Source organism: Anolis sagrei, chromosome X (genome assembly GCF_037176765.1).
Source record: "Anolis sagrei isolate rAnoSag1 chromosome X, rAnoSag1.mat, whole genome shotgun sequence".
Classification (NCBI taxonomy): Eukaryota; Metazoa; Chordata; class Lepidosauria; order Squamata; family Dactyloidae; genus Anolis; species Anolis sagrei.
In genome coordinates, this window is record NC_090034.1 from 19,631,446 (window position 1) to 19,658,300 (window position 26,855).

The 26,855-nt window shown below is 42.2% G+C and overlaps 1 protein-coding gene across 1 annotated transcript in view; it reads left to right on the forward strand.

Moving 5' to 3' along the window:
- The first annotated feature begins 3,092 nt into the window (after positions 1-3,092).
- PPL (periplakin) overlaps positions 3,093-26,855 on the forward strand; it is a 62,737-nt gene continuing 38,974 nt past the window's right edge. Inside the window, exon 1 of the mRNA XM_060786567.2 lies at positions 3,093-3,448. Within this exon, the coding sequence (XP_060642550.2) occupies positions 3,387-3,448 (62 nt within the window). The 5' untranslated portion in view covers positions 3,093-3,386. The remainder of the gene's footprint in view (positions 3,449-26,855) is intronic.

Sequence of the window (26,855 nt, forward strand, 5' to 3'; positions counted from 1 at the left end):
AATGGTAACATTCACACTCGCCTCAAACTGCCAAGATTTCTTTATCCCACCCTGGACATTATTCCACAGGCATATAAACCCCACTTGCAGAGTTTCCAACAGACCTCACAACCTGAGGATGCCTGCCATAGATGTGGGCGAAACATCAGGAGAGAATGCTTCTGGAACATGGCCATACAGCCTGGAAAACTCACAGCAATCCAATATTATTATTGCTATTGTAATTATGATTGTTATAACAACGGCGAAATTTTTATCCAAATTACCATTATTATTGATGAGAATGCATTACCAGAATTGTTGTTATTATTATTATTATTATTATTATTGATGATGATGATAATGATTATTTTATTACTGGAATTATTATTGTTGTTATTATTAATATTAATAGTAGCAATAACAATGATACATGTATTACCCAAATTATTATTGATGATGAATTCATTACCCAAATTATTATTATTTTATTGTAACTATGATCCTGGTGGTGCAGCGGGTTAAACTGCTGAGCCGCTGAACTTGCTGATGAAAGGTTGGCGGTTCGAATCCGGTGACCAGGGTGAGCTCCCACTGTTAGGCCCAGCTTCTGCCAACCTAGCAGTTCGAAAACATGCAAGTGTGAGTATATCAATAGATACAGCTTCTGGGGGAAGGTAACAGCGCTCCATGGAGTCATGCTAGCCACATGAGCTTGAAGACATCTATGGACAACGCTGGTTCTTCCTAACCATTAGCACTATGGAGAAACAAACCAAAACAAAGACGCCCAGGATAAAAAGGACCATGGTAGATGCTGCTGATTTTGGACATCCATCAACAAGTGGGCTACAGAATCAAAGCACAAACAAACAGTCACAGAAGCAGCAGAAATATACAACGCCACAAAACCACACAATAATAATAATAATAATAATAATAATAATAATTTGAAACACAACAAGATGAGACCACAGCAAACGATCATTCTGCTGGTTGTTGTATTGGATCACACGTCGGACACTTCCCAAGTGTCTAGGACTGAGTGATGTATCAGCAAACAATGCAGATCCCAGAAGTGTGGCCTTTTGCTGCTGGCCGATGGTAATTTTGTCAGCGCCAATTGTGTTTAAGTGCAGGCCAAGGTCTTGAGGCATGGCACTCAGTGTGCCGATGACCACTGGGACCACCTTGACTGGCTTGTGCCAGAGTCAAGTCTTTAAATCCTCGCATTGTGTCAGCTTTTCCAGTTGTTCCTCTTCAATCCTGCTATCACCTGGGATTGCATCTTCAACAATCCATACTTTATTTTTTAACACAATCGTGAGGTCAGGAGTATTGTGCTCCAAAACTCTATCAGTCTGAATTTGGAAGTCCCAGAGTAGTTTGACGTGTTCATTTTCTGTAACTTTTTGAGGCTTGTGATCCCACCAGTTCTTTGTTGCAAGATTATTATTATTATTATTATTATTATTATTATTTTCAGGTGCAGTCTTCCAGGGAATGAAATAATAATAATAATAATAGTATTATTATTATTATTATTATTATTATTTGAAACACAACAAGATGAGTCCACAGCAGACAAGGTCACTCTGCTGGCTGTTGTATTGGATCCACGTTGGACACTTCCCAAGTGTCTAGGACTGTGTGATGTATTGGCGAATAATGCGTGCAGATCCCAGTAAGATGGCCTTTTGCAGTTGGCAGATAGTAATTTTGTCAGTGCCGATTGTGTTTAAGTGCAGGCCAAGGTCTTTAGGCACTGCACCCAGTGTGCCGATCATCACTGGGACCCCCTTGACTGGCTTGTGCCAGAATCCTTGCAGTTCAGTCTTTAAATCCTTATATTGTGCCAGCTTTATTATTATTATTGTTATTATTATTATCATTATTTGAAACGCAACAAGATGAATCCACAGCAGACAAGGTCACTCTGCTGCCTGTTGTATTGGATCACATGTCAGACACTTCCCAAGTGTCTAGGACTGTGTGATGTATCGGTGAATGATGTGTGCAGATCCCAGTAAGGTGGCCTTTTGCAGTTGGCAGATAGTAATTTTGTGAGCTCCGATTGTGTTTAAGTGCAAGCCAAGGTTTTTAGGCACTGCACCCAGTGTGCTGATCATCACTGGGACCCCCTTTACTGGCTTGTGCCAGAATCTTTAAATCCTTTTATTGTGTCAGCATTATCATTATCATTATTATTATTATTATTAGAAACACAACAAGATGAGTCCACAGCAGACAAGATCATTCTGCTGGCTGTTGAATTGGATCACATGCCGGACACTTCCCAAGTGTCTAGGACTGTGTGATGTATTGGCAAATGATGTGTGCAGATCCCAGTAAGGTGATCTGTTGCAGCTGGCAGATGGTAATTTTGCCAGCGCCGATTGTGTTCAACTTCAGGCCAAGATCTTTAGGCACTGCACCCAGTGTGCCAATCATCACTGGGACCCCCTTGACTGGCTTGTGCCAGAATCTTTAAATCCTTGTATTGTGTCAGCTTTATTGTTGTTGTTGTTATTATTATTATTATTATTATTATTATTATTATTTGAAACACAACAAGATGAGTCCACAGCAGACAAGGTCACTCTGCTGGCTGTTGGATTGGATCACACGCCGGACACTTCCCAAGTGTCTAGGACTGTGTGATGTATCGGTGAACAATGTGTGCAGATCCCAGTAGCGTGGCCTTTTGCAGCTGGCAGATGGTAATTTTGCCAGCGCCGATTGTGTTCAACTTCAGGCCAAGGTCTTTAGGCACTGCACCCAGTGTGCCAATCATCACTGGGACCCCCTTGACTGGCTTGTGCCAGAATCTTTGCAGTTCAGTCTTTAAATCCTTGTATTGTGCCAGCTTTATTATTATTATTATTATTATTATTATTATTATTCTCATCATTTCATTCCCTGGAAGACTGCACCTGAAAAAGCTAGCAGTTCCAGCGCCCCCCAGTGGCCTCCAGGGGCGACTCCCTCTTTCCCAGCCTGCTGCAAGAGCCAGCCACCTCTGCTGCTCCTAGTAAATGAATGGCAAAGGAGGAGGAAACGATGGCAGGTCCCTCCTTTCTTCCCTCCCTCCCTGTGGGGCGGGGGCTGCAAGCAGGCCAGCCAGGCCCTTGAGGAGGCTCACACCTCCTTGTGCCAGCAGGGTTGGTGCCTGTCTGCTTTCCTGCTCCAACTCCTCTCCTGCCAAAGACACTCTGTGACCACCTGGACTGGCAAGCAAGCAGCAAAGAAGGGGGAAAAGAAAAAAAGGAAGGAAGACAGACAGAAAGCAAGAGCAGGAGAGAAGCACCATCCCTTTGCCAAGGAAGAGAGGAGTTGGCACCTGCTTCCCTTGACTCCCCTTGCAGCCAGGTACTTCCACCTTCAGCCCACCTTCAGAGAGAATCGGAATGCATTCGCTGTTCAAGAAAAGAAATAAAGGGAAATATAGTCCCACCGTCCAGAAGAAGAGGTGAGTCTTCTCCTTGGAATAGCCTCAGATTCTGTTCAAATGATAGCTAAGAGTTTTGAAGCATTGGCTTTCCCAGGTAGCTCTAAAACCAGGCACAGGTGTCCAGCTCCTTTCCCTTTGGACTAGGAAAATTATATATGTGTATCTATATCTGTCTAGATCAGGCATGGCCAAACTTTGGCCCTCCAGGTGTTTTGGACTTCAACTCCCACAATTCCTAACCGGCTGTTAGGAATTGTGGGAGTTGAAGTCCAAAACACCTGGGGGGCCAAAGTTTGGCCATGCCTGATCTAGATAGACTACAGTCATCAGCATACCCTTGTTATTGTTAGGGGAAAAGATATATAAAGTGAGGTATCTTGGAGATGAAACCCAAGTCTAAATCCCAAATTAATTTGTTTCATATATACTGTATACACCTCACCTGGATGTAATTTTAGACAATTTTTGTAACAATGTTGTGCATGAAACCATGTTTGTGTACATCGAACCACCAGAAAGCCCAGGGGCCACTCTCTCAGGCTCCCAAATGGGAAATTTTAGATTTTGAAACATTTTGGATTTGGGAATCCCACATAAGGAAAGCTGACTCTGTCTTAGTTTTTATGGCCCAGGATTGAACCCTGTTATTGAAACAAAGGCTAGTAGTTGTTCTTGTTGTGACTCTTTTGTATGCTTGTTAAATGTACTCCAACGAGAAAATGGTATCATATAGGACTCTCTTTAACACACATATATAGTGTACACAATGGGTGCTACTTTATTCTCACAACAGCCCTGTGAGGTCAGTCAGACTAAGATTGAGAAATGGTAGTCAGTATAGACTCAGTACATTTTATGGTCAGTATAGACTGAGTACATTATATGGTCAGTGTAGACTAAGTACATTATATGGTCAGTATAGACTGAGTACATTATATGGTCAGCATAGATTGAGTAAATTATATGGTCTGTATAGACTGAGTACATTATATGGTCAGTGTAGACTGAGTGCATTATATGGTCAGTATAGACTGAGTACATTATATGGTCAGTATAGATTGAGTACATTATATGGTCAGTATAGACTAAGTACATTATATGGTCAATATAGACTGAGTACATTATATGGTCTGTATAGACTGAGTACATTATATGGTCAGTGTAGACTGAGTACAATCTATGGTCAGTAGGGACTGAGTACATTATATGATCAGTACGGATTGAGTGCATTGTATGGTTAGTAGAGTACATTATATGGTCAGTATAGACTCAGAACATTATATAGACTGAGTGCATTATATGATCAGTATAGACTGAGTGCATTATATGGTCAGTATAGATTGAGTACCTTATATGTTAGTTTAGACTCAGAACATTATATGGTCAGTATAGACTCAGAACATTATATGGTCAGCATAGATTGAGTAAATTATATGGTTAGTATAGACTGAGTACATTATATGGTCAGTGTAGATGTAATACATTGTATGGTCAGTATGGACTGAGTACATTGCGTACCTTATATGGTCAGTATAGACTCAGAACATTATATAGATTGAGCATATTATATGGTTAGTATAAACAGAATACATTATATGGTCAGTGTAGTCTCAGTACATTATATGGTCAGTGTAGCCTCATATAATGTAGTTCAGTGCATTATAGGATCAGTGTAGACTTCATTGTATGCTCTGTGTAGACCCATATAATGCAGTTCAGTGCAGTTAAACAGCCTTATATGGGTTTTCACTGTCCCTATAATGCAGTTCCAATCTGCATTATATGTTGGTATAGATCCAGCCTAAAACTTTACCAACAGGTGTGTGGAAATCATTTTCTGTATGCTTCATAATTTACTTCCGGAGCATGGAAATGCCACCCAGAAACAGGAGCTTCTTCTGTTTGCTGTTTTCCAGAGTTGACCCTTGGCCACATCTGCACTGGAGAGTTGATGCAGATCGACATCACTTTCACTGCCATTGTTCAATGCTATGGGAGCTGTTATTTGATGAGACATCAACACTATGTGGCAGAGAAAGACCTTATAGAACTATAAATCCTAGGCTTGTAGAGACCTTATAAAACTGTATATCCCAGGATTCTATAGCATGGAGCCATTGCAATTCAAGTAGTGTCAAGTTGCATCAATCCTAAAGTGTAGATGCAGCAGGTTATGGAGTTAGCTCTTGTTTTGCGAATCCCGATCACATAGAAATAAGTCCCAGGAGAGATAACACCCTTTTAATTTTCCTCTGCAATATGTTGTAGTTTGTTTGAGGTTGTCGTTGGCACATTCCAGAATGTAATCTCTCTCGAAGGTGCGGCTCCGTCTCCCTCCCTCCTTCTCTCTCTTTCTTTTTCCTCCTCCTCCTTTCTCTCCCTCTTGAAATATTGGCAAGGCACACCTGATCTACTGCTTCTTCCAAAGGGCCCCCGCCAAGGAACATGTCTCGATGCGTCTTAATTAAAACAGAAACTCCCCACGTCGATTTGGTAAACAGGGAGTTGGAGACACAGAGGGGCGTGGGGCACCCGCTTTGCCTCTTTCAACCTCCGGTGGTTTCACACTATTTTAGATGAAAAAGAAATACGTTTTCCTTGTTTCTGAATGTTTTCATTTGTGCATTGAAATTCGTATCTCTTGCGCATCATCTCGGGTGGGCGGAAGGCAACAGACAAACACTTTGGATAAATGCACACTATCATGGCATCTTGAGCCTAGCAGTCGCGACTTTTAATTGACAGTGCATTCTCTAGGTTGTTGTAGGTTTTCTGGGCTATATGGCCATGTTCTAGAGGCATTTTCTCCTGACGTTTCGCCTGCATCTATGGCAAGCATCCTCAGAGGTAGTGAGGTCTGTTTCAACTGACCACCTTGATTAGCATTTAATGGCTTGGAAGTGCCTGGGGGAATCAAGGTGGTCAGTTGAAACATTCACACCTAGCTCCACCAGACAAAAGTCCTTTGTCCCACCCTGGTCTTTCCACAGATATATAAACCCATTTTCCTACTTCCAACAGACCTCACTACCTCTGAGGATGCTTGCCATAGATGCAGGCGAAACGTCAGGAGAAAATGCCTCTAGAACATGGCCATATAGTCCGGAAAACCTACAACAACCCAGTGATTCCGGCCATGAAAGCCTTCAACAATACAGTGCATTCTCTAGTTTTGAGTTCCCACTGTTAGCCTCAGCTTCTGCCAACACAGCAGTTCAAACACATGCAAATATGAGTAGATCAATAGGTACCGCTACAGCAGGAAGATAATGGCACGTCATGCATTCATGCTGGCCACATGACCTTGGAGGTGTCTACGGACAATGCCGGCTCTTTGGCTTAGAAATGGAGAAGAGCACCAACCCCCAGAGTCGGACATGACTGGACTTAATGTCAGAGGAAAACTTTTACCTTTACCTTGTCTAGGTTTCACATATTCAAAATCAGGTGTCTAATTTTTTTGGACCGTAAGTCCCAGAATCCTGCAACTGGCCAAAAAAGTAACTTTTGCAAACTCTACTTTATATTGTGTAACTAATTTGGGTTCCCGGTGTTGCCTGGGTTATTTGAAAAAGTCAGTTTTTTAATTGTACAAAGTGCATAAGGTTGTGGGTGAACTACATCTGATGCCATCAGTACTTCAAGTTTGTTATGTTGGGCAAGTTTGCTCTAGATGCATCATTAGTGGGGTTCAGTGTGCTCTCTGGCTTTAGGGCAAACTACAAGTCCCATTATGGTGAGTCAGTCCCCTCAAACCCCTCTAGTATGTTGAGTTAGTCATGGGGGTTCTGTGTGCCAAGTTTGATCCAGGTCCAACATAGGTGGAGGTCACCGTTTCTCTGGTTGTCGGTGTACTACAACTCCCAGAAAGAAAGACAGCTCCCCCCCCAAACCCCTCCAGTAATCAAATTTGGGAATATCGGGTATGTGTGCCAAGTTTGGTCCAGATCTATCGATGTTTGGGTTCACAGTGGTATCTGGATGTAAGTGAACTACAACTCCCCAAAGACCTCCAGGATTTCCCCCAATACCTCCAGTATGTTTTGCTGGTCATGGGAGTTCTGTGTGCCAAGTTTGGTCCAATTCCACCTTTGGTGGACTTCAGAGTGCTCTTTGATTGCAGGTGAATTATACATCCCAGTACCTGCAACTCCTCTAAATCATGGTGAATTCTCCCCAAACCTCTCTAGTATGTTCAGTTGCTGATCAGTGGAATAGGAAAAAAACAGGAAAGGGTTAAGGGAGAGGCAGTGGGCAGGGTCATACAAATTCCACACCAATGGAGAGAGTAAGCAACACTGTGGTGGAGTAAAAACATAAATGGAATTGTCCCCGAATGAAAGCCTTCACTTGGGTGGTGGGCAGTATTGTGTTTGTGGAGGACATTGGCAGGGCTCTTGGATATGTTCATGGCGCTCACAATAACCTGTGATGTCATTGGAGGGAGGGATCTTGGTGTCTCCTGAGTAGTGGGAGCTATAGCTGTTTGTGGAGTCAGGGGCCGATCTGTATAGGTGGACATCCCAGCCACACACACACATACATATTTTCACTTTTATGATGTGTATAAAAGATGTAAGGCTGGATCTACACTGTCAGAGAATGCAATTTGAATGGCATTATATGGTCAGTGCAGACCCATACACAACATCATTTGGATCTACACTGATCATATAATGCAGTTCAGACTACATTATATGGCAGTGTAGATCCAGCCAAGAAAGTTAAAGTTCCAAGCTCTGTTTTATCATATTTTGGTGGTTCTATTTGTGTGAGACCCTCAGTCAAACCTATCCCAGGGTTTTCTTGGCAAGAGAAAGAGGTTTGCCTTTGTCTTCCTCTGAGGCTGAGAGAGTGTGACTCCCAAGTTCTCCATTGGTTTTCCATGGCTGAATGGGAATTCAAACCTTCATCTGATTTCCAAACCATGATACCATGGTGACTCTTAGTTTCAGATAAATGGGAAAGTGGAAAAAATTACTTTTTGGCCTGCTGCTTTCATTAGATAGTGGTGAAGGATTACAGCAACTGTCTATTTGGATTGTCAGTGGATTTTGCTTATCGTGTGTCTTGAAGGTCATTCTTTTCGAGCGGTAGTGTTGAAACCCAAACCTGGAACCACCACAAAATATGTGCTCTCATACTGCCACCTAGTAGAACCTACCGAGGCTCTGAAACTCTGGAAGCTGTAAAAGAGTGTGCCTCTGAGCATGTACAAAATGCCTTGGACAGCCAGAATTTACACAGGTGAGCTGTGGAAGGCTCCTGTCTCACTTAACACCCAAAGAGTAGCCGGATACATAGCAGGTAAAGTTTTGTCCACCTGGATTTTGGACTTTTCGTATTGTTCTGACTCAGAGATGGACGGCGTTTTTGCCTCTTTAGCAGTTGTGCAAAAAATGGCATTTCAACAGCTTGCATGCCAAACCCATTTCCAGGAATTCCTTTATCAAGGGGCAGGAGATCGGTCCATTTTCCTTTCTCTTTGACCTCTCTCCTGTCTGGCCCATTGGGGAAATATGTTATTTCAGGATAAACCATCCAAGGAGAGTTAAGAAGAGTTGCTTTATAGATGAACTTGAGCCCTGTTTGCACAATCTTCCTCTTTCCACTCCCAATTTCCATAACAGCTAAAGAGAAGGGTTTCTTCATTGGCTCGAATGAAACCTCCAGAGAAGCCACTTTGGCCCCATTGCTTTGGACAGCAGCATGGAAACTATTCACATCAGCATGTGGATCTCAGTGTGCCAATTCTTATTTATTTATTTGGACAATATAAAGATTCATCATCCTCTCCCAGCTTTCATTGTCTAGGGAATCCTATCATGTTCTCCCTCATTCCAAAGTGTTTGTTGTGGAAACCCAGGCAGCCAGAGGGTGGAGATGCATCGGTTGCCAATGGGACATATGGGCATTTTCTGTGGCTCTAAAGAAAGGAGTTGGCTTGAATTTTGAGGTGCACCTGCACTGTAGAGTTAATGCAGATTGACAGCACTTTAACTGTCTTGGCTCAGTCCTGTAGAATCCTAGAAGATGCAGTTTTCGAAGCCTTCCCTGCCAAAGAGTGCTGAAACTAAGAGTAATAACAACAACAGCAATTTTGTATTTGTTACCTGCCTCTCTTCATGACTCAACACTGGGTACAACAGACTGAGAAAATATATAATAATAATATATCTATACACATAATAAAAGTGAAAATATGCCGGGTACCCAAGCTAGTATAATCTAATATATACATGCATACAGAGGCGGTCCTAGGTAATTTCCAACGGTAAGCAAACAGTATTTGGCATCCCCCCCAACCAATCACTGATATATATTTTCTGTTTGTCGTGTGAGTTCTGTGTGCCATATTTGGTACAATTCCATCATAGGTGGAGTTCAGAATGCTCTTTGATTGTAGGTGAACTATACATCCCAGTAACTACAACTCGCATATGTCAAGGTCTATTTTCCCCCAAGAGCGCCTCAAGAGCGCCCCTGGGCAAAATCAACTATACTGCAAATGCTTACTTTGTGTAATGGGTTGAGCCGCCCCTGCATACATAACAAAGAATGATACTAATACTAATAAAATGCTATGATTCCATGTTTTTTTTCAAAAGCAGAGTATAAATAAACATGATAACAACAACACCAACAACAACAACCACTTGGGAGCAGAAGTGTTTTGGATTTTGCATGTAATATCATAGCGTAGAGACAGGACCTAAATTGAAACATTAAATTCATTTTTTATACAGAACGTTGTAAATGATTTTGTGCATGAGACAAAGTGTGTGGGCTTTGAACCAAACCCATATGGATGCTTTGGGTTTTTGGAGTATTTTGAAATTTTGAAAAAGAGGTGTCCTACCTATATTCGCACTGGCCATATAGTGTTTTGTGTATTTGGATTTGGAGACTATCAGAACAAAGTTGGGAAAAGTTCAACTGATTTATCCTGAAATGATCACTTTATTTTTTATTTGGATATTGTATTGGAATGATGGTGCATTTAGCTCAATCCTTGCACGAAATGTATAATTTTCTTTACCTTACTTCTAAGGATATAGAACGCTTTGACAAATATTGCACCTCTCCTCTTCTTCCACAAATATATTTGCGAACAAGTCAACAAAAGCAGTGTCCTCCCCACCAGATAATACTTCTATGCTGCAAAAATATCTTCTTGTTGATTGTTTGTCTTCTTATTTGGCTATTAAAGGGGGTGTGTGAATTGGCTGCATCCTGCCAGCAAGCTTGATTGGGGAGATGCATATCTTAAATGCCTACAGACTGAACAATTTGTGGTTTCACGTAAAGCCATCCTCTCCAGAAAGCTCTGAGTAATTTATTATCATGTAAAAGTAATTTGATAGTGTTGGATGGTGCCAATGGTGCAGTGGTTTGAGCATTGAACAGTGGCTCTAGGGACCAAGGTTCGAATCCCCTGCACAGCCTCAGAGACCCATTGGGTGAACCTTCTGGAAAGTCACACTCTCTCAACCTCAGAGGAAGGCGCTGACAAATCTCACCAAGAAAACCCCATAGGATTGCCATAGGTCAGAAATGCCCCGAAAGCCCTCAATCAAAGCATAGTTTTTGAGCAATACTTACCAAAGACCCAGCATTTAACAAAACAATGCTGGGTCTAAAACTGATCAGGAATGGGAAATAAACATTTGCAGGCTCCATCTACACTGCCATATATTCTAGTTTCCAATTGCAGACTAATTGCATGAAGTGGGTTGCTGTGAGTTTTCCGGGCTGTCTGGCCGTGTTCTAGAAGCATTCTCTCCTGAAGTTTCACCCACATCTATGGCAGGCATCCTCAGAGGATAACCACTGAGGATGCCTGCCATAGATGTGGGTGAAACGTAAGGAGAGAATGCTTCTGGAACATGGCCATATAGCCCAGAAAACTCACAGCAAGTTTTCCAGCCATGAAAGCCTTCTACAATGCATTCAAATGAATTATATGGCAGTGTAGACCCAGGCCCCTTCTACATTGCCATATAAAATTCAGATTATTTGCTTTGAACTGAATTATAGGAGTCTACATATAATCCATATAATCCAGTTCAAAGCAGATAATCTGGGATCAGAAACTGGATTATACGGCAGTGAATCAGCTTCTTGTAAGCTGATTCAAAGCAGATAATCTGCATTATCTGCTTTGATAATCTAGATTATATGGCAATATAGATCCATCCTCATATAATCCAGTTCAATGCAATTCAGTCTGATTTATATGAGTCTACACTGACCATTATAATGCAGTTCAAACAAGATTATAAGGCACTGTAGATGGGACCTTAATGAAATCTAGCATCTCAGATTGAAGCTGTACTTTGGACTACAGCTGGACTACATAGCTCATAATTATGATGGTTAGGGGATTATGGGAGTTGCAGCCCAACTACCTCTCTTGGACTTTCCCAGGATATGTTGTTTGCACAGTCTGTTATCTCTTCCAGCCCTATCTTTCTTTTAGGTTTCCTCTGGCAAGTGAGAAAACATATCTAATTGCAGAGCTGGAATTCACCCCAAAGGAATCCAGCCCAGCTAAACAGAAATAACGGTTGGGAACGTATTGCCCTGACTGGCTCCAGGCAGGTTGTTAAGGTTGCCCTGTTCCTTCTAGCCCTGAAATGAAGCAGGTGACACTTTTTCTGACATGGAAGCAAAGTTGTGATAGAGGGGAAATATCTTGGGTTTCTCTTAAAGGGAACCTTTTCATTTCAGGTGAAAGGAAAGCTCTTGTTATCTGTTCCGCGGCACATTTACTCCTCTGTTTTTTTGCATTAATAAATATGCCATGGCTCTGGAAAAGAACATTGTGTAATTGTGTGTGTGTGTGCACACGCATCCAAAATACTGCTGGGGATGGAAAAGATGCTTCACCTTCTTCGGGCAATTTGCCATCCATTTTGCTGAATGACTCATTGTAGCAAGAAGGATGGAATTGGAAAAGGTCCAGGTCCCTACATGCAATCAGCACTTCCAAATTGATTCCAGAAAAAAAAGGGACGGATGTTCTTCTTAAAGCTTTGAACACAGAGCAAAGGAAGTAGGAGGGCATCACGTTAGGATATGTAGGAGCAAAATGGGAGGAGATCCAGATCAATCTAACAGGGATCCAAACTCAACCGGAGTTGCCCTCTGTCATGTGCATCTGATTGTTTGTGTGCCTTCAAGTCGTCTTTGAGGTTTTGTTCGTTGTGGGTTTTCTGTGTGGGAAGTTTGGCCCAATTCCAATTGGTGGGGTTCAGAATGCTCTTTGATTGTAGGTGAATTAGAAATCCCAGCAACTACAACTTCCAAATGTCAAGGTTGATTTTCCCCCAAACCCCACAAGTGTTCACATTAAGGCATATTGAGTATTTGTGCCAAGTTTGGTCCAGATCCATCATTATTTGAGTCCATGGTGCTTTCTGTATGTAGGTGAACTACAATTCCAAAACTTAAGGTCAATGTCCACCAATCCCTTCCATTATTTTCTGTCGGCCATAGGAGTTCTGTGTGCCAAGTTTGGTTCAATTCCATCACTGTTGGAGTTCAGAATGCTCTTTGACTATAGGTGAACTATAAATCCCAGCAACTCCAACTCCCAAATATCAATGCCTGTTTCCCCCAAACTCCACCAGTGTTCACATTTGGGCATATTGAGTATTCCAGCCAAGTTTGATCCAGATCCATCATTATTTGAGTCCAAAATGCTGTCTGGATGTAGGTGAACTACAACTTCAAAACTCAATGTCAATGCCCACCAAACCCTTCCATTATTTTCTGTTGGCCATGGGAGTTCTGTGTTCCAAGTTTGGTTCAATTCCATCATTGTTGGAGTTCAGAATGTTCTTTGATTGTAGGTGAACTATAAATCCCAGCAACTACAACTCCCAAATGACAAAATCATTCCCCTCCCCCAACCCCACCATTATTCAATTTTGGGAATATCGAGTATTTGTGCCAAATTTGGTCCAGTGAATAAAAATACATCCTGTATATCAGATATTTACGTTACGATTCATAACAGTAGCAAAATTACAGTTATGATGTAGCAACAAAATAAAGTTATGGTTGGAGGTCACCACAACAAGAGGAAATGTATTAAGGGGTCGCGGCATTAGGAAGGTTGAGAAACACTGCCTTAAGGCAAACCTATCATGGGGTTGAGAGTGTGCGACTCACCTAAGGCCACCCAGTGGGTTTCCATGACCAACCAGGGATTCGAATCCACACTGTCTAGCAATTCATGGCTTAATCCAGCCATGTTTGCTTTAGCAAACAAGATGCATCAGTTATCTTCTGGGCAGATGAGATGATATGGCATGGATGATACCTTTAGGTATCATTACCTTTAGGGTGTTGGCATGGCCTATATTGGCTCACACAAAATAGTCTTGGATCACTTCTAATGTTTTATTCCCTTAGTTGATGAAAATGTTCTTGTTATTTCCTCAGTCAAAAGAAATGCAAGAGAAGTTTTTGAGATGGCTATGAGTGCATCTGCACTGTAGAATGAATGCAGTTTTGTACCACTTCTAACTACAAGGTCTTTCGCCTTTTACGCTGCAGAATTAGTGCAGCTTGATGTGACTTCATCCGACATGGCTCAATGCTATGGGATCCTGGGAGTTGTCGTTTTGGGGAGGCAGCAACATCATTTGGGGGAAAAGGCTAAATACCTTACAAAACTAAAACTCCCAGGGTCCCATAGTATATTGAGCCAGGGCAGTTAAAAGTGGTGTCAAGCCGCATTAATTTTACAGTGTAGTCCATCCCCTCTGAATTAAAAGCACCAGAGCTCTCTAAGGTCCCATCTACACTGCCATATAAAATCCAGATTATCTGCTTTAACTGGATTATATGGCAGTGTAGATGCATATAATCCAGTTCAAAGCAGACAATGTGGAGTATCTGCTTTGATAATCTGGATTATATGGCAGTGTAGAGGGGGTCTAAAACTGGGGGTCCTTCCAGACAGGCCCTATATCCCAGGATCTGATCCCAGGTTTTCTGTTTATCCCATATTATCTAGAAGTGTGGATATAGGGCCTGTCGGGAAGGGCCTTGCATCTACACTACCATATAATCCAGATTATCAAAATTGATTAGCCACATTCTCTGATTTAAACTGTATTATATGAGTCTACACTGCCATATAATCCAGTTAAAAGCAGACAATCTGGATCATATATGGCAGTGTATGGGCTAAGAAAGAATTGCAAGAACATTTCCAAACTACATATCCCACGATTCCCAAAGCTAATTGAAACACTATAGCAAACAAATGTAATATCTGCATAGTCCAGATACTCTTACAGTCTTCCCCATGTAATAGGATGATGTTGAAACCCCAGCATTTTCATGCAATAGGAACAGTTGTTTGTAGGCGGTGGCTGTTTGCCTTCTGGCAATTCGCGTTTTTGCAAATGATTGCAATCATCACTGGAGCATGTTTTGGGATTAATTGACCATCGTGAATCCAGTTTTTCCCTTTCCCGGAAGAGTGAGCGGCTGGCAGGAAGTGCCTTCATGCACTCTGTGTTTTCAAACTGCCTTGTTGTAAAGGAAGCTAGTAATTTAATGGGGCCAAGCACTCTGTGTTTTCTGAACACCTCAGCCCCAGAAACAGCCATTCCAAAGAGGGTTGCTCATGGTAAGAAAAATGAAGGGAAACCTGCCCAGGATTGCTGTGTCGGATGCCAAGGGTGGATTCCAGGGCTTGGAGGATCTAAACAGAGAAACGCCTCCCTTGTTCAGAACTGGTTGGCCTTTTAAACCTATCTGTGTTTGGTGCAAGTTTTCATCTATGAATGTATTGTATATATTTTATGTTCCTATGTTTTTTTAATTTGTTGCACTCTTCCTCGATCCATTAGCAGTGGCAGGAAATACACAAAATTATTATTATTATCATTATTATTATTCTGAGACAAAAGCACAGTATGTCACAGCAAACGAGATCTATATGCTGGATTTTGTATACAAAATCACAAGTTGAACACTTCCCAAGCGTCTAGGACTGTGTGATATATTTTCGAAAGATGCGTGCAGATCCAAGTAAGGCAGCCTTTTGCAGTTGACTGATCGTGATTTTGTCGATGTTTATTGTTTCCAAATGCCGGCTGAGATCTTTTGGCAGAGCCCCAGTGCGCCAATGACCACTGGGACCACGCGTACTGGTTTTGTAATGCAATTTTGAGGTCTTGATAGCGGTTGAGTTTTTCCTGTTGTTTTTCCTCAATGCGACTGTCACCCGGTATGGCAACATGAATAATCCAAACTTTTTTCTTTTCCACAATCGTGATGTCTGTTATATTGTGTTCCAAAACTTTGTCAGTCTGGATTCAATAGTCCCACAGTATTTTTGCATGTTCATTTTCCACGAACTTTGTGGGTTTATGATCCCATCAATTCTTTACTGCTGGTAGGTGATCATAACTAGGTGTCCCTGACTTACTATCTCAGCCACCTGCATGGATCATTTGGGATTTTGAAGAATTTCTGAATTTCAGATAAGGTACACCCAACCTACATATGTCAATGAGCAGCCATGCAAATAGCCTAAATATGCAAGCAAATACATAGAGACGGAAATAAGTAACAACTCAGGAAGGACACTGACAAGCAGGTCATAGAAGTTTATTAATATTATATTGGTGACATTTATTATATCCTCATACTTGGATGAAAGCTGGGATAGCTATGTCCAAGCAATATCAGAATGTGGTCAAATATATCCAAAGCTATTAATGAGGAAGAATACATAAGCTATGAGAGGGTGCATCAGTTCGCTTTTGCCTGCGCCTATTGGGAAGGACAAGGCTCCAACTCCCATCTGTTGAATGAGTGCAAAGCAATTGAAATGCAGGCAAAGGGGAATGTGAGAGGAAGAAAGAAGAAACTGGGGCATTTTAAGGGTGACTGGATCATTGGGATGGCGGAGGATTAATTGCAAAGATACAGAATGGGGGACGATGCCTGGCTCAAGAGCAGTACGTGTGAAAAAGATCTTGGAGTCCTCGTGGACAACAAGTTAAACATGAGCCAACAATGTGATGTGGCGGCAAAAAAAGCCAATGGGATTTTGGCCTGCATCAATAGGAGCATAGTGTCTAGATGTAGGGAAGTAATGCTACCCCTCTATTCCGCTTTGGTTAGACCACACCTGGAATATTGTGTCCAATTCTGGCCACCACAATTCAAGAGAGATATTGACAAGCTGGAATGTGTCCAGAGGAGGGCGACTAAAATGATCAAGGGTCTGGAGAACAAGCCCTATGAGGAGCGGCTTAAGGAGCTGGGTATGTTTAGCCTGAAGAAGAGAAGGCTGAGAGGAGATATGATGAAGGCCATGCATAAATATGTGAGAGGAAGTCATAGGGAGGAGAGAGCAATCTTGTTTTCTGCTTCCCTGGAAACTAGGACGCGGAACAATGGCTTCAAACTACAAGAAAGGAGATTCCATCTGAACATGAGGAAGAACTTCCTGACTGTGAGAGCCGTTCAGCAGTGGAACTCTCTGCCCTGGAGTGTGGTGGAGGCTCCTTCTTTGGAAGCTTTTAAACAGAGGCTGGATGGCCATCTGTCAGGGGTGATTTGAATGCAATATTCCTGTTTCTTGGCAGGGGGTTGGACTGGATGGCCCAGGAGGTCTCTTCCAACTCTTTGATTCTATGATTCTATGAACTGTCCCTGCCAGATTAGAAGAGTTGAAGGATAGGTGTCCTAACTTTTAGTGAGCTCAAGGCAATAGACTTGGGAGGGCAAAGTTGTCGTTTGCGTTTTCTGCCCCATGCAATTATTCTTTCATGCTCCAGTTCTTTCTGTCAACTACATTGCAAAAAATCCTCACCCATCCCTACTACAGACAGGTTAATTATATGCCAGGTGGGTGACAAGGAGAAGCACGCCCTTTGGTTTTGTGTTAATACAAAGGAAAGCGGACTGATGGGAAACAGGTAAACAGCACACCTGTTATTTGCTTTCTCAAAATGCATCCCATTATGTTGACATGCAGCGGATTCCTAACACCCATAGGGAATTTACTTAAGACGCATGGTTTGCCTGTCATTTTTAGGAATTAAAGACATCCAGGAGGATTATACCTGGATGTTCCCAGTGGCTGTCTCCAACTGACTCCAGCTGAAGTTATATATTATTATTACTACTACTAATTTGTGTACCCAGTGTTGCCTGGGTATTGTGAAAAAGTCAATTTTAATTGTACAAAATGCATAAGATTGTGAGTGAACTACAACTCACAACATGCCAGGTTAACCCCGAGAAGCTCCATCAGTACTTAAAGTTTGTTATGCTGGGCAAGTTTGCTCTAGACATATCATGGATAGGGTTCAGTGTACCCTCTGGCTTTAGGGTAAAGTACAACTCCCACTCAGGTGAGTCATTCCTCTTAAACACCTCCAGTAGGTTGACTTAGTCATGAGGATTCTGTGTGACAAGTTTGGTCCAGGTCCATCATTGGTAGAAGTTACAATTTCTCTGGTTGTGGGTGAACTACAACTCCCAGAAAGGAAGATCAGTTCCCTCCAAACCCTTCCAGTAAACAAATTTCGGCATATCAGGTATGTGTAGCAAGTTTGGTCCAGATCCATCAGTGTTTGGATTCATGGTGCTCTCTGGATGTAGGTGAATTACAACTCCCCCAAATCAATGTAAATTTTCCCCAAAGACTTCCAGTATTTTTTCCTGGTCATGGGGCCTCTGTGTGCCAAGTTTGGTCCAATTCCATCTTTGGTGGAGGTCAGAGTGCTCTTTGATTCCAGGTGAACTATAAATCCCAGTAGCTACAATTCCAAAATGTCCAGGCCAATTCCCCTCAAAACCCACCAGTATCCAAATTTGGTCATATTAGGTATGCATGCCAAGGTTGGTCCAAGTCCATCATTCTTTGGGTTCAAGTGCACTCTGGATGTAGGTGAGCTACAACTCTTATAAATCCCTCCGAAGACCTCCAGTTTTTGTTTGTTTGTCATGGGGGTTCTGTGGTCCATTGTTGGTGGAGTTCAGAGTGCTTTTAGATTGCAGGTGAACTATACATCCCAGTGCCCACAACTCCTATAAACCATGGTGAATTCTCCCCAAACCTCTCTAGTATGTTCAGTTGCTGGTCATTGTTGCTCTGTTTGCTGTGTGCCATAGAAAAGAATAGGAAAGAGAAAGCAATGGGGCGGGGTCATGCAAATTCCACATCAATGGAGAGAGTAAGAAACACTGGGATGTCTGTGGTGGAGGAAACACATAAAATATTGGATGAAATTGTCACTGTATGAAAGCCTTCACTTGGGTGGTGGGCAATATGGTGTTTGTGAAGTACATTGGCAGGGCTCTTGGACATGTTTACGGCACTCTCTATAGCCTGCAATGTCACTGGAGGGAGGGCCTTCAGTGTCTCCTGAGTAGTGGGAAGCTATAGCTGGTTGTGGAGGCAGGAGCTTGCCTGTGTACGTGGACACCCCAATCACACACACATACATATTTGTACTTTTATTATGTGTATAGATTATTATTATTGTTATACCACTTTTTCTCCCTTAAAAGAGATGCATGTGGATGGAAAAGGAAAGACATTGTTGACGGAGATCTAGCATCCTTAGCTAGTTGGCCCCTGTTTGCTTTTCACAGCTGTACAGAGTTTGCAACCTGGGATTCCTGATCCACATCCTGTAGTGCAACTATTGCACCACACTTGTAGTTCTTTACGATTGGCATCACATTAATTTCTCCACACCCCCTACAAATGAATGGCATCCCAGTGAGTCAGAAATGGGGTGCTGAGAAACACTGGGGAGACAAGAACTTGCATGTGACCTTGCATTCATCTTCACTGCAGAATGAATGCAGTTTGAACTTGAACTGCTGTGTCTTAATGCTATGGAAGGGGTAGTTTTAGAAGTTTCTTTAGACAAAGAGTGCCGGTGCCTTACCAAAATGCAATTCCTATTATTCCATGGCAGTTAAAGTGGCGTCAAAGTGCATTCATTCTGCAGTGTAGATGCACCCTATATGCTACTTGCATCTTCCCCTGTAACACAGAAGAGAGAGATGCAGTCAGAAGGACTGAGTTGATAAGTTCAAAGCCCCCGCTGCCCACATTGATTCATCCTTTGATTAATTCAACATATGCACGTACCAAAGGGATGTTTGCACACACAAAATAATCCACAAGAAAGTATGCAAGCATTACACAAGAAAGCATTTTTTAAAAAGTACTGCAAGACTTGTTCTCCCACAATATAGAGATCAAAAAGGCATTTCCATCCCTATACCCTCAACCTCGAGAATAAATACCATTGTGGCCATAATAGGAGGGCTTTTTCCTTCCTAATTACAGTGTATGGGGAATGTTTGGGAAGCGGGGAGGTTAACTCACAGGCAAACCTTGTTTCAAATTCAGAACAAGACCCCAAGCCAGGGAGAGTCAGGGGTATGTCTATACTATAAAATTAATGCAGTTTGACACTAGTTTATCTTCCATAGCTCCAATGTTTGGAATCCTGGAATCTGTAGTTTGGTGAGGCATTGGTGCTCTTTGCTAGAGAAGATATAAAACTACAACTCCCAGGATTCCATAGTATTGAGCCATGGCAGTTCAAGTGGTGCCATGAGACATGCCGCATTATCATGGGGTGTCTGTGCCCTACACCACTGGAGAAATTACACTGCCTAGCTGGTATTGCACCACCTGACATCCGCCGGGAAGTAGCAGCCAATAGTGAAAGAACCAAGGCAGTGACATCTCCAGCTCATCCCTTGTTTGGATATCAGCCAACACGCCAACAACTTAAATCAAGACATAGTTTTCTAGGATCTACAGAGACACGTGCTGAAACACCTCAGCAAGCGAGAGTCCAAAAGTGGCAGGCTCAAACCCAGAACCTCAACCAGTGGCCGATACCAAATGAGAGACTCCCCCCTGGGTACACAGAAGACTGGGCGACTTGGAAGGCGCTGAACAGACTGCGCTCTGGCACCACGAGATGCAGAGCCAACCTTAACAAATGGTGCTACAAAGTGGAATCCATGACATGCGAGTGTGGAGAGGAGCAAACCACTGACCACCTGCTGCAATGCAACCTGAGCCCTGCCACATGCACAATGGAGGACCTCCTTGCAGCAACACCAGAGGCACTCCAAGTGGCCAGACACTGGTCAAAGGACATTTAATCTACTACCAAGCTTGCAAACTTTGTGTTTTGTCTGTTTGTTTGTTTTGTTCTGTTAGAAATGTAATACAGTGGTCTGGTTGCCCCTCACACGATAAATAAATAAGTGGTGCCAAACTGCATTTAATTCTACAATGTAGATGCACCCATGGTGGTAGATTATACCCATTAAACCGTAGTAAGCTTCAATGATAATAATGATGATGATGATGATAATAATAATAATAATAATAATAATAGCAAAGACTCTGGCGCTGACAAAATCGGCGCTGACAAAATTACCTGCCATCTGCAGAAGGCCACCTTACTGGGATCTGCACGCATTATTCGCCGATACATCACACAGTCCTAGACACTTGGGAAATGTCTGACGTGTGATCCAGTACAACAGCCAGCAGAGTGATATTGTCTGCTGAGGACTCATCTTGTTGTGTTTCAAATAATAACAACAACAACAACAATAATAATAATAATAATAATAATTCACATATATATCTCATTTGCTGTGACATACTGTGTTTTTGTGTCAGCAAAATAATCGTAATAATAATAATAATAATTTATCAGCTAAAGAAAGATACAAAGTCAGACCTTAATTATAGAATTACTGTACTAGAGACATTTTCTAGGACTTTGTGGCCCTTACAGCTTTTGTCATGTTGTTGCTGCTGTTGTTGTTATGTGTCTCCTAGTTATTTCCAACTTATAATAACCTTAAGGCAAACTTATCATAGGATTTCCTTGGCATTATATATCACAATGATGTTTGTCTTTACCTCTCTTTGAGGCTGAGAGAGCACAGCTTGCTCGAGATCACCTACATCTGGTTGAGAATTCGAGTGTTGTTCTCCAGAGCCATAGACCCAGAAATCCTAACAGCTGGTAAATTGGCTGGGATTTCTGGGAGTTGTTGGCCAAAACACCTGGGGACCCACAGGTTGAGAACTACTGCCATAGACCAACACTCATACCATTAAATCATGTTGGGCTTTCATGTTCCTTGGTAGCACTGTACTTGCCAAATTTGGGTAATTATAGTATGAGAAAGGAAAGGTGTGCATGGCGTATGTCTATGGTACAGTATTTCCTTTGAATCGTTTGTATGTTTTGTTTTTATTTTCCTCTCCCTTTTTTCTTGGTAAAAATTTGCATATATTTGGATTACATTTGACTATGCAAACACAGGCTTTTTATCGACTTCCCAATCCTTTTGCATCTTGGGTTAATAAGTGAGGAATGATGAGCTTTGGTGCCCATTTCTCTTCCAGGATATATCAGAGATCTGCTTCTCTGTATAAAGAAGGATTGACATAATAGAGGGCTGGAGAAAGAGGCTTTTCAGATAAGTGATGCTAGGGGTACATCTATACTGTAGAAATAATGCAGTTTGACACCACTTTATGGCCCAATTCTAAGGAATCCTAGGAACTGTATGTTTGGTGAGGCACCAGCCCTCTTTGGCAGAGAAGACAACAAACCTTGCAAAAGTGGTTCCAAACTGCATTAATTCTACAGTGTAGATGCATTCCCAATAAAAATGTGTTATCTGCACTGACTGATCTTGTTTTAGGGACAAAGCACTTCCTGAAGGATGAGCTTAATATAGGAACCACAGGACTTGCTGAACAATGGCTTATGAAGATGATTAATAATAGCCACAAAGGGCTGGTTAAAGTTTGGATGAACTCTCTCTGAATTTCATTGTTTCATTTGGGACTTCTTTAGTAGGATTTCTGTTTAAACAAATGAATTAACCATTTAGAGATAGCAAAGTGGCAGTTTGTTCATTGAATGCATTTGTTTTCATTGTATTTATATTTTGTGTGCTGTCTGAGAAGGGATTCATTCTGGGATATGTCTGTGCCTTCAAAGTTGCCATTAATTTCTCCAGTGAGGAAAACTCAAAGGAGGTTTTCCCAATTCCTTCCTATGAAACGCAGCTTGGGATTCATTACCGATCCCCCATCCAGGTTCTAATCAGGGCTGACCCTGCTTAGCTTCCAAGAGCAGACAGGATCGGGTCACTTTCGGGTTTTCAGGCCCTCAATAATTTAAGAACGATTAAGGTAAAATACTAGTTTACCGTAGTTTTAAAGAACTAAAGAACCAATATTCCTCATGGTTGTAACAAATATCAGGTTGAGAGTCCCTTATTTGAAATGCTTGGAACCAGAAATATTCCACATTTAAATAATAATTTTAATAATAATAATAATAATAATAATAATAATAATAATTTATTTATTTATTTATCGTGTCATCCGCAACCAGAACATTGTATTACATTTCTAACAGAACAGAACAGAACAAACAAACAGATACACACACACACACACACACACAAATTTTGCAAACTTGGTAGCTGATTAAATGTCCTTTGACCAGTATCTGGCCACTTGGAGTGCCTCTGGTGTTGCCGCAAGAAGGTCCTCCATTGTGCATGTGGCTGGGCTCAGGTTGCATTGCAGCAGGTGGTCAGTGGTTTGCTCTTCTCCACACTCGCATGTCGTGGATTCAACTTTGTAGCCCCATTTCTTAAGATTGGCTCTGCATCTCGTGGTGCCAGAGCGCAGTCTGTTCAGCGCCTTCCAAGTCGCCCAGTCTTCTGTGTGCCCAGGGGGGAGTCTCTCATTTTATCATAAATAAGTAGGGTGACCTTTTGCAGCTGACAGATGGTAATTTTGTCAGCACCGATTGTGTTTAAGTGCAGGCCAAGGTCTCAATCACTTCACCCAGTGTGCCGTTCACCACTGAGACCACCTTGACTGGCTTGTCTCAGAGTCTTTGCAGTTCAATCTTTAAATCCTCGTATCATGTCAGCATTTCCACAATTGTTTCTCTTCAATCCTGCTGTTGCCTGGGATTGCAACCCTGACAATCCATACTTGGTTTTTAAATACGATCGTGAGGTCAGGAGTATTGTGCTCCAAAACTCTGTCAGTCTATATTATTGTTATTATTATTATTATTATTATTATTATTATTATTATTATTATTGCTAATACATGAACAAAGGTTTGTGTACATGGGACCTTCAGAAAACAAAGGTTCCACTCTCCAAGCCACCCAATTTCACATTATTGCCAATTTCAGATCGCTGCATATGGGATGCTCCGCCTGGAAAGATATTTAGAACATAATTAGTGGTCAAAGATTAAAATTATAACACATAGCTTCACAGACGCCCATCATTGAAATTCGAAGGTCTGCCTGAATAAAGACATCTTCGCCTGCCAGGCGGAAAGAGAGCCGGGAGGAGGCCAAACGGACCTCCCATGGAAGGGAGTGTTGCAGCCTGGGGCGCATCTGCATTGGGGAATTAATGCAGATTGACACCGCTTGAACTGTTGCGAGTCAATGTGATAGTTTTGCAAGGTCTTTATCCTTCTCCACTCAACGACATAGCATTGAGCCATGTCAGCTAAAGTGGTATCAAAAAGCATTAATACTATGGCGTGGAACACCCTTTTCATTTTCCAGAACATAACCTGGAGTGAGGCCATGTTGTTTTTAATGTGCAAACTAGACTCAGAACCTGATGACATTTAGAACACATCAACATGTTCAATAGTTGGGCACAATTGCATCTGAAACAACCAACAACAGGTGGGCGAAGGCCTGCGGTGGAAGGATGTACTATGTTTGGAATGTGCCTGAGTGTACAACTCCGGATTCCTCCTTGCTCTTTGCGTGCCATGCATACGTGGGGACAGGTGGGAAGACATACCTGTCCGGACTCTTTGTGTTTTCTTTCTGACCTCCTTTCCTCTTGCAAACAGGAACAAGTGGGTGTGGGATATCCCCCGTCTTTGTGGTACAATCTTGGGCAGATTTTCATTGCTGACATTTCTGGGAGTTGGCCAGCTCAAAGATCTCCTCTTCATCTTTCTCCTTTTTCCTTTCTGTGAAACAGGGCCTGTTCTCATCTGAAAAAAAAATCCTATTTATCTTACATTTTCTCAATGCACAGGGGGGCCTGGTGGCACAATGGGTTAAACCCTTGTGCTGGCAGGACTGATGACCCACAGGTCGGAGGTTCGAAACCGGGGATAGAGTGGAATAGCTCCCTCTGTCAGCTCCAACTCCTCATGCAGGGACATGAGAGAAGCCTCCCACAAGGATGGTAAAACATCAAAACATCCAGGGCAACCTCCTTGCAGACAGCAAATTCTCTCACACCAGAAGCGACTTGCAGTTTCTCAAGTTGCTCCTCACACACACAAAAAAAATTCACATTGATTCAGCATTTGCATTGGTTCTGCATTTGTGCATTGTGTTCATCTTAAGTGGCACATCTCCAAAAAAGCTCCTCTAATTCGCATTATTATTCACACATGTTGTCGTTTTTCTGTCACGCATGCGAATGCAGTAGACTCTCCATTAACTGGCATCTATGCTGGATAAATGTCATTTCTAGTTGCTCTTACAATATTCCACCTTCTGATCCTCCTCCTTCGAGACCCATTGAGGCTCACAACAAAACCAATATATGTAATTTTAAACCTGAAAAAAAAACTATAGCAGGTCAAGCGGTGTCAAACAGCATTCAGTTTACAGTGTGGATGCACTCTTGGTTCTCTTTTCTGCTTACCAACCTCGCCTGTAGTTTTTTTGAGAATGGCAAGGGATGGGTGGAGAGAAAAAGCAAAACCCCATAGCAAAGATTGCAAAGCGTACTCCAATGCAATTAGTCTTGCTAAGTCGTTTCTAGTGGGACCGGATGAGCAATAGCCTAGCATTGCCTCCGGCGCTCTTTGACGTGGGATCCAGCTGCGGCTCCGCCCTCTCATTGGCATCAACAACCAAGGCCTATGGTGTCCTTCCAAGAAAATAAACAGGTCCCTTGGCCCCCCTCAAAGGAGAGCCCAGCCTACATTTCTCCTAATGAGGAGAAAGCCTGCCAAGGGGGTGCTGGCACCATCGGAGCGCTTCATTTATGGCCTTATGCAATGCCTGCCTTTGATTAGCAGCTTGCTTTTGCTCAGTTTAGATGACACTCTCATTCACTGCTGGGGCTCTCTCTCTCACACACACACATACACAAGCTTGTGGATCCAGCATTGCCCAGGTTATTTGAAAAAGTCAGTTTTTTTTAAAAAAATTACGAACTGCATAAGATTGTGGGTGAACTACAACTCACATCATGCCAGGTTAACCCCAAGAAACCCGATCAGTACTTGAAGTTTGTTATGTTGGGCACGTTTGCTCTAGATTAGATGCATCATCAGTGGGGTTCAGTGTGGTCTCTGGCTGTAGGGTAAACTTCAATTCCCACTACAGTGAGTCAATCCCCTCAAATCCTTCCTGCAGGCTGAGTTAGTCGTGGGGGTTCTGTGTGCCAGGTTTGGTCCACGTCCGTCATTGGTGAAGGTCACAATTTCTCTGGTTGTGGGTGAACTACAACTCCCAGGAAGGAAGGTCAGTTTTCCTGAAACCCCTCCAGTAATCAAATTTGGGCATATCAGGTTTGTGTGCCAAGCTTGGTCCAGATCCATCGGTGCTCTCTGGATGAAGGAGAACAACAACTCCCTATGCTATGGAATCATGGCAGTTGTTTTGGCAATAACTATGTTTATTGTCAATTACATTGCCTCTTTGGATCTCAATCCAGAGTGAAAAGTGTTCTTCATCTTCATCTCCCGCAACTATTACTTGCTTTACTGAGCAAAACATACAAACCAGTTTCCTTCTAAAGGGCAAAATGCAGCCAATGGGGATGTTACCAAGTTGCCAAAATGATTGTTTCTTCTTTAGCCAGGTCTAACAATGTCTCAAGTGAAAATTATAATCTATCTATCTATACACATAATAAAAGTGATAATATGTATGTGTATATGTGACTGAGGTGTCCACTGAAACAGACAGGTTTCTGCCTCCACAAACAGCTATAGCTCCCATCACTCAGGAGACACCAAAGACCTTCCCTCCAATTTATTTATTTATTTATTTATTTATTTATTTATTTATTTATTATTTAAACTTATATGCCGCCACTCCCCTGGGGCTCAGAGCGGCTTACAAGAATAGCTAAAATCTAACAAAATTTAAAAGCAATTTAAAACAACATTGCAATGACATTGCAGGTTATAGTGAGCACCATGAAAAACATGTACAAGAGGTCTGCCAATGTCCTCCACAAACACATTACTGCACACCACCCAAGGGAATACCCTCATAAGGTGACAATATCATCCTAGATTGTATGTGTTTCCTCTACCACAGACATCCCAGTGTTTTTACTCTCTCCA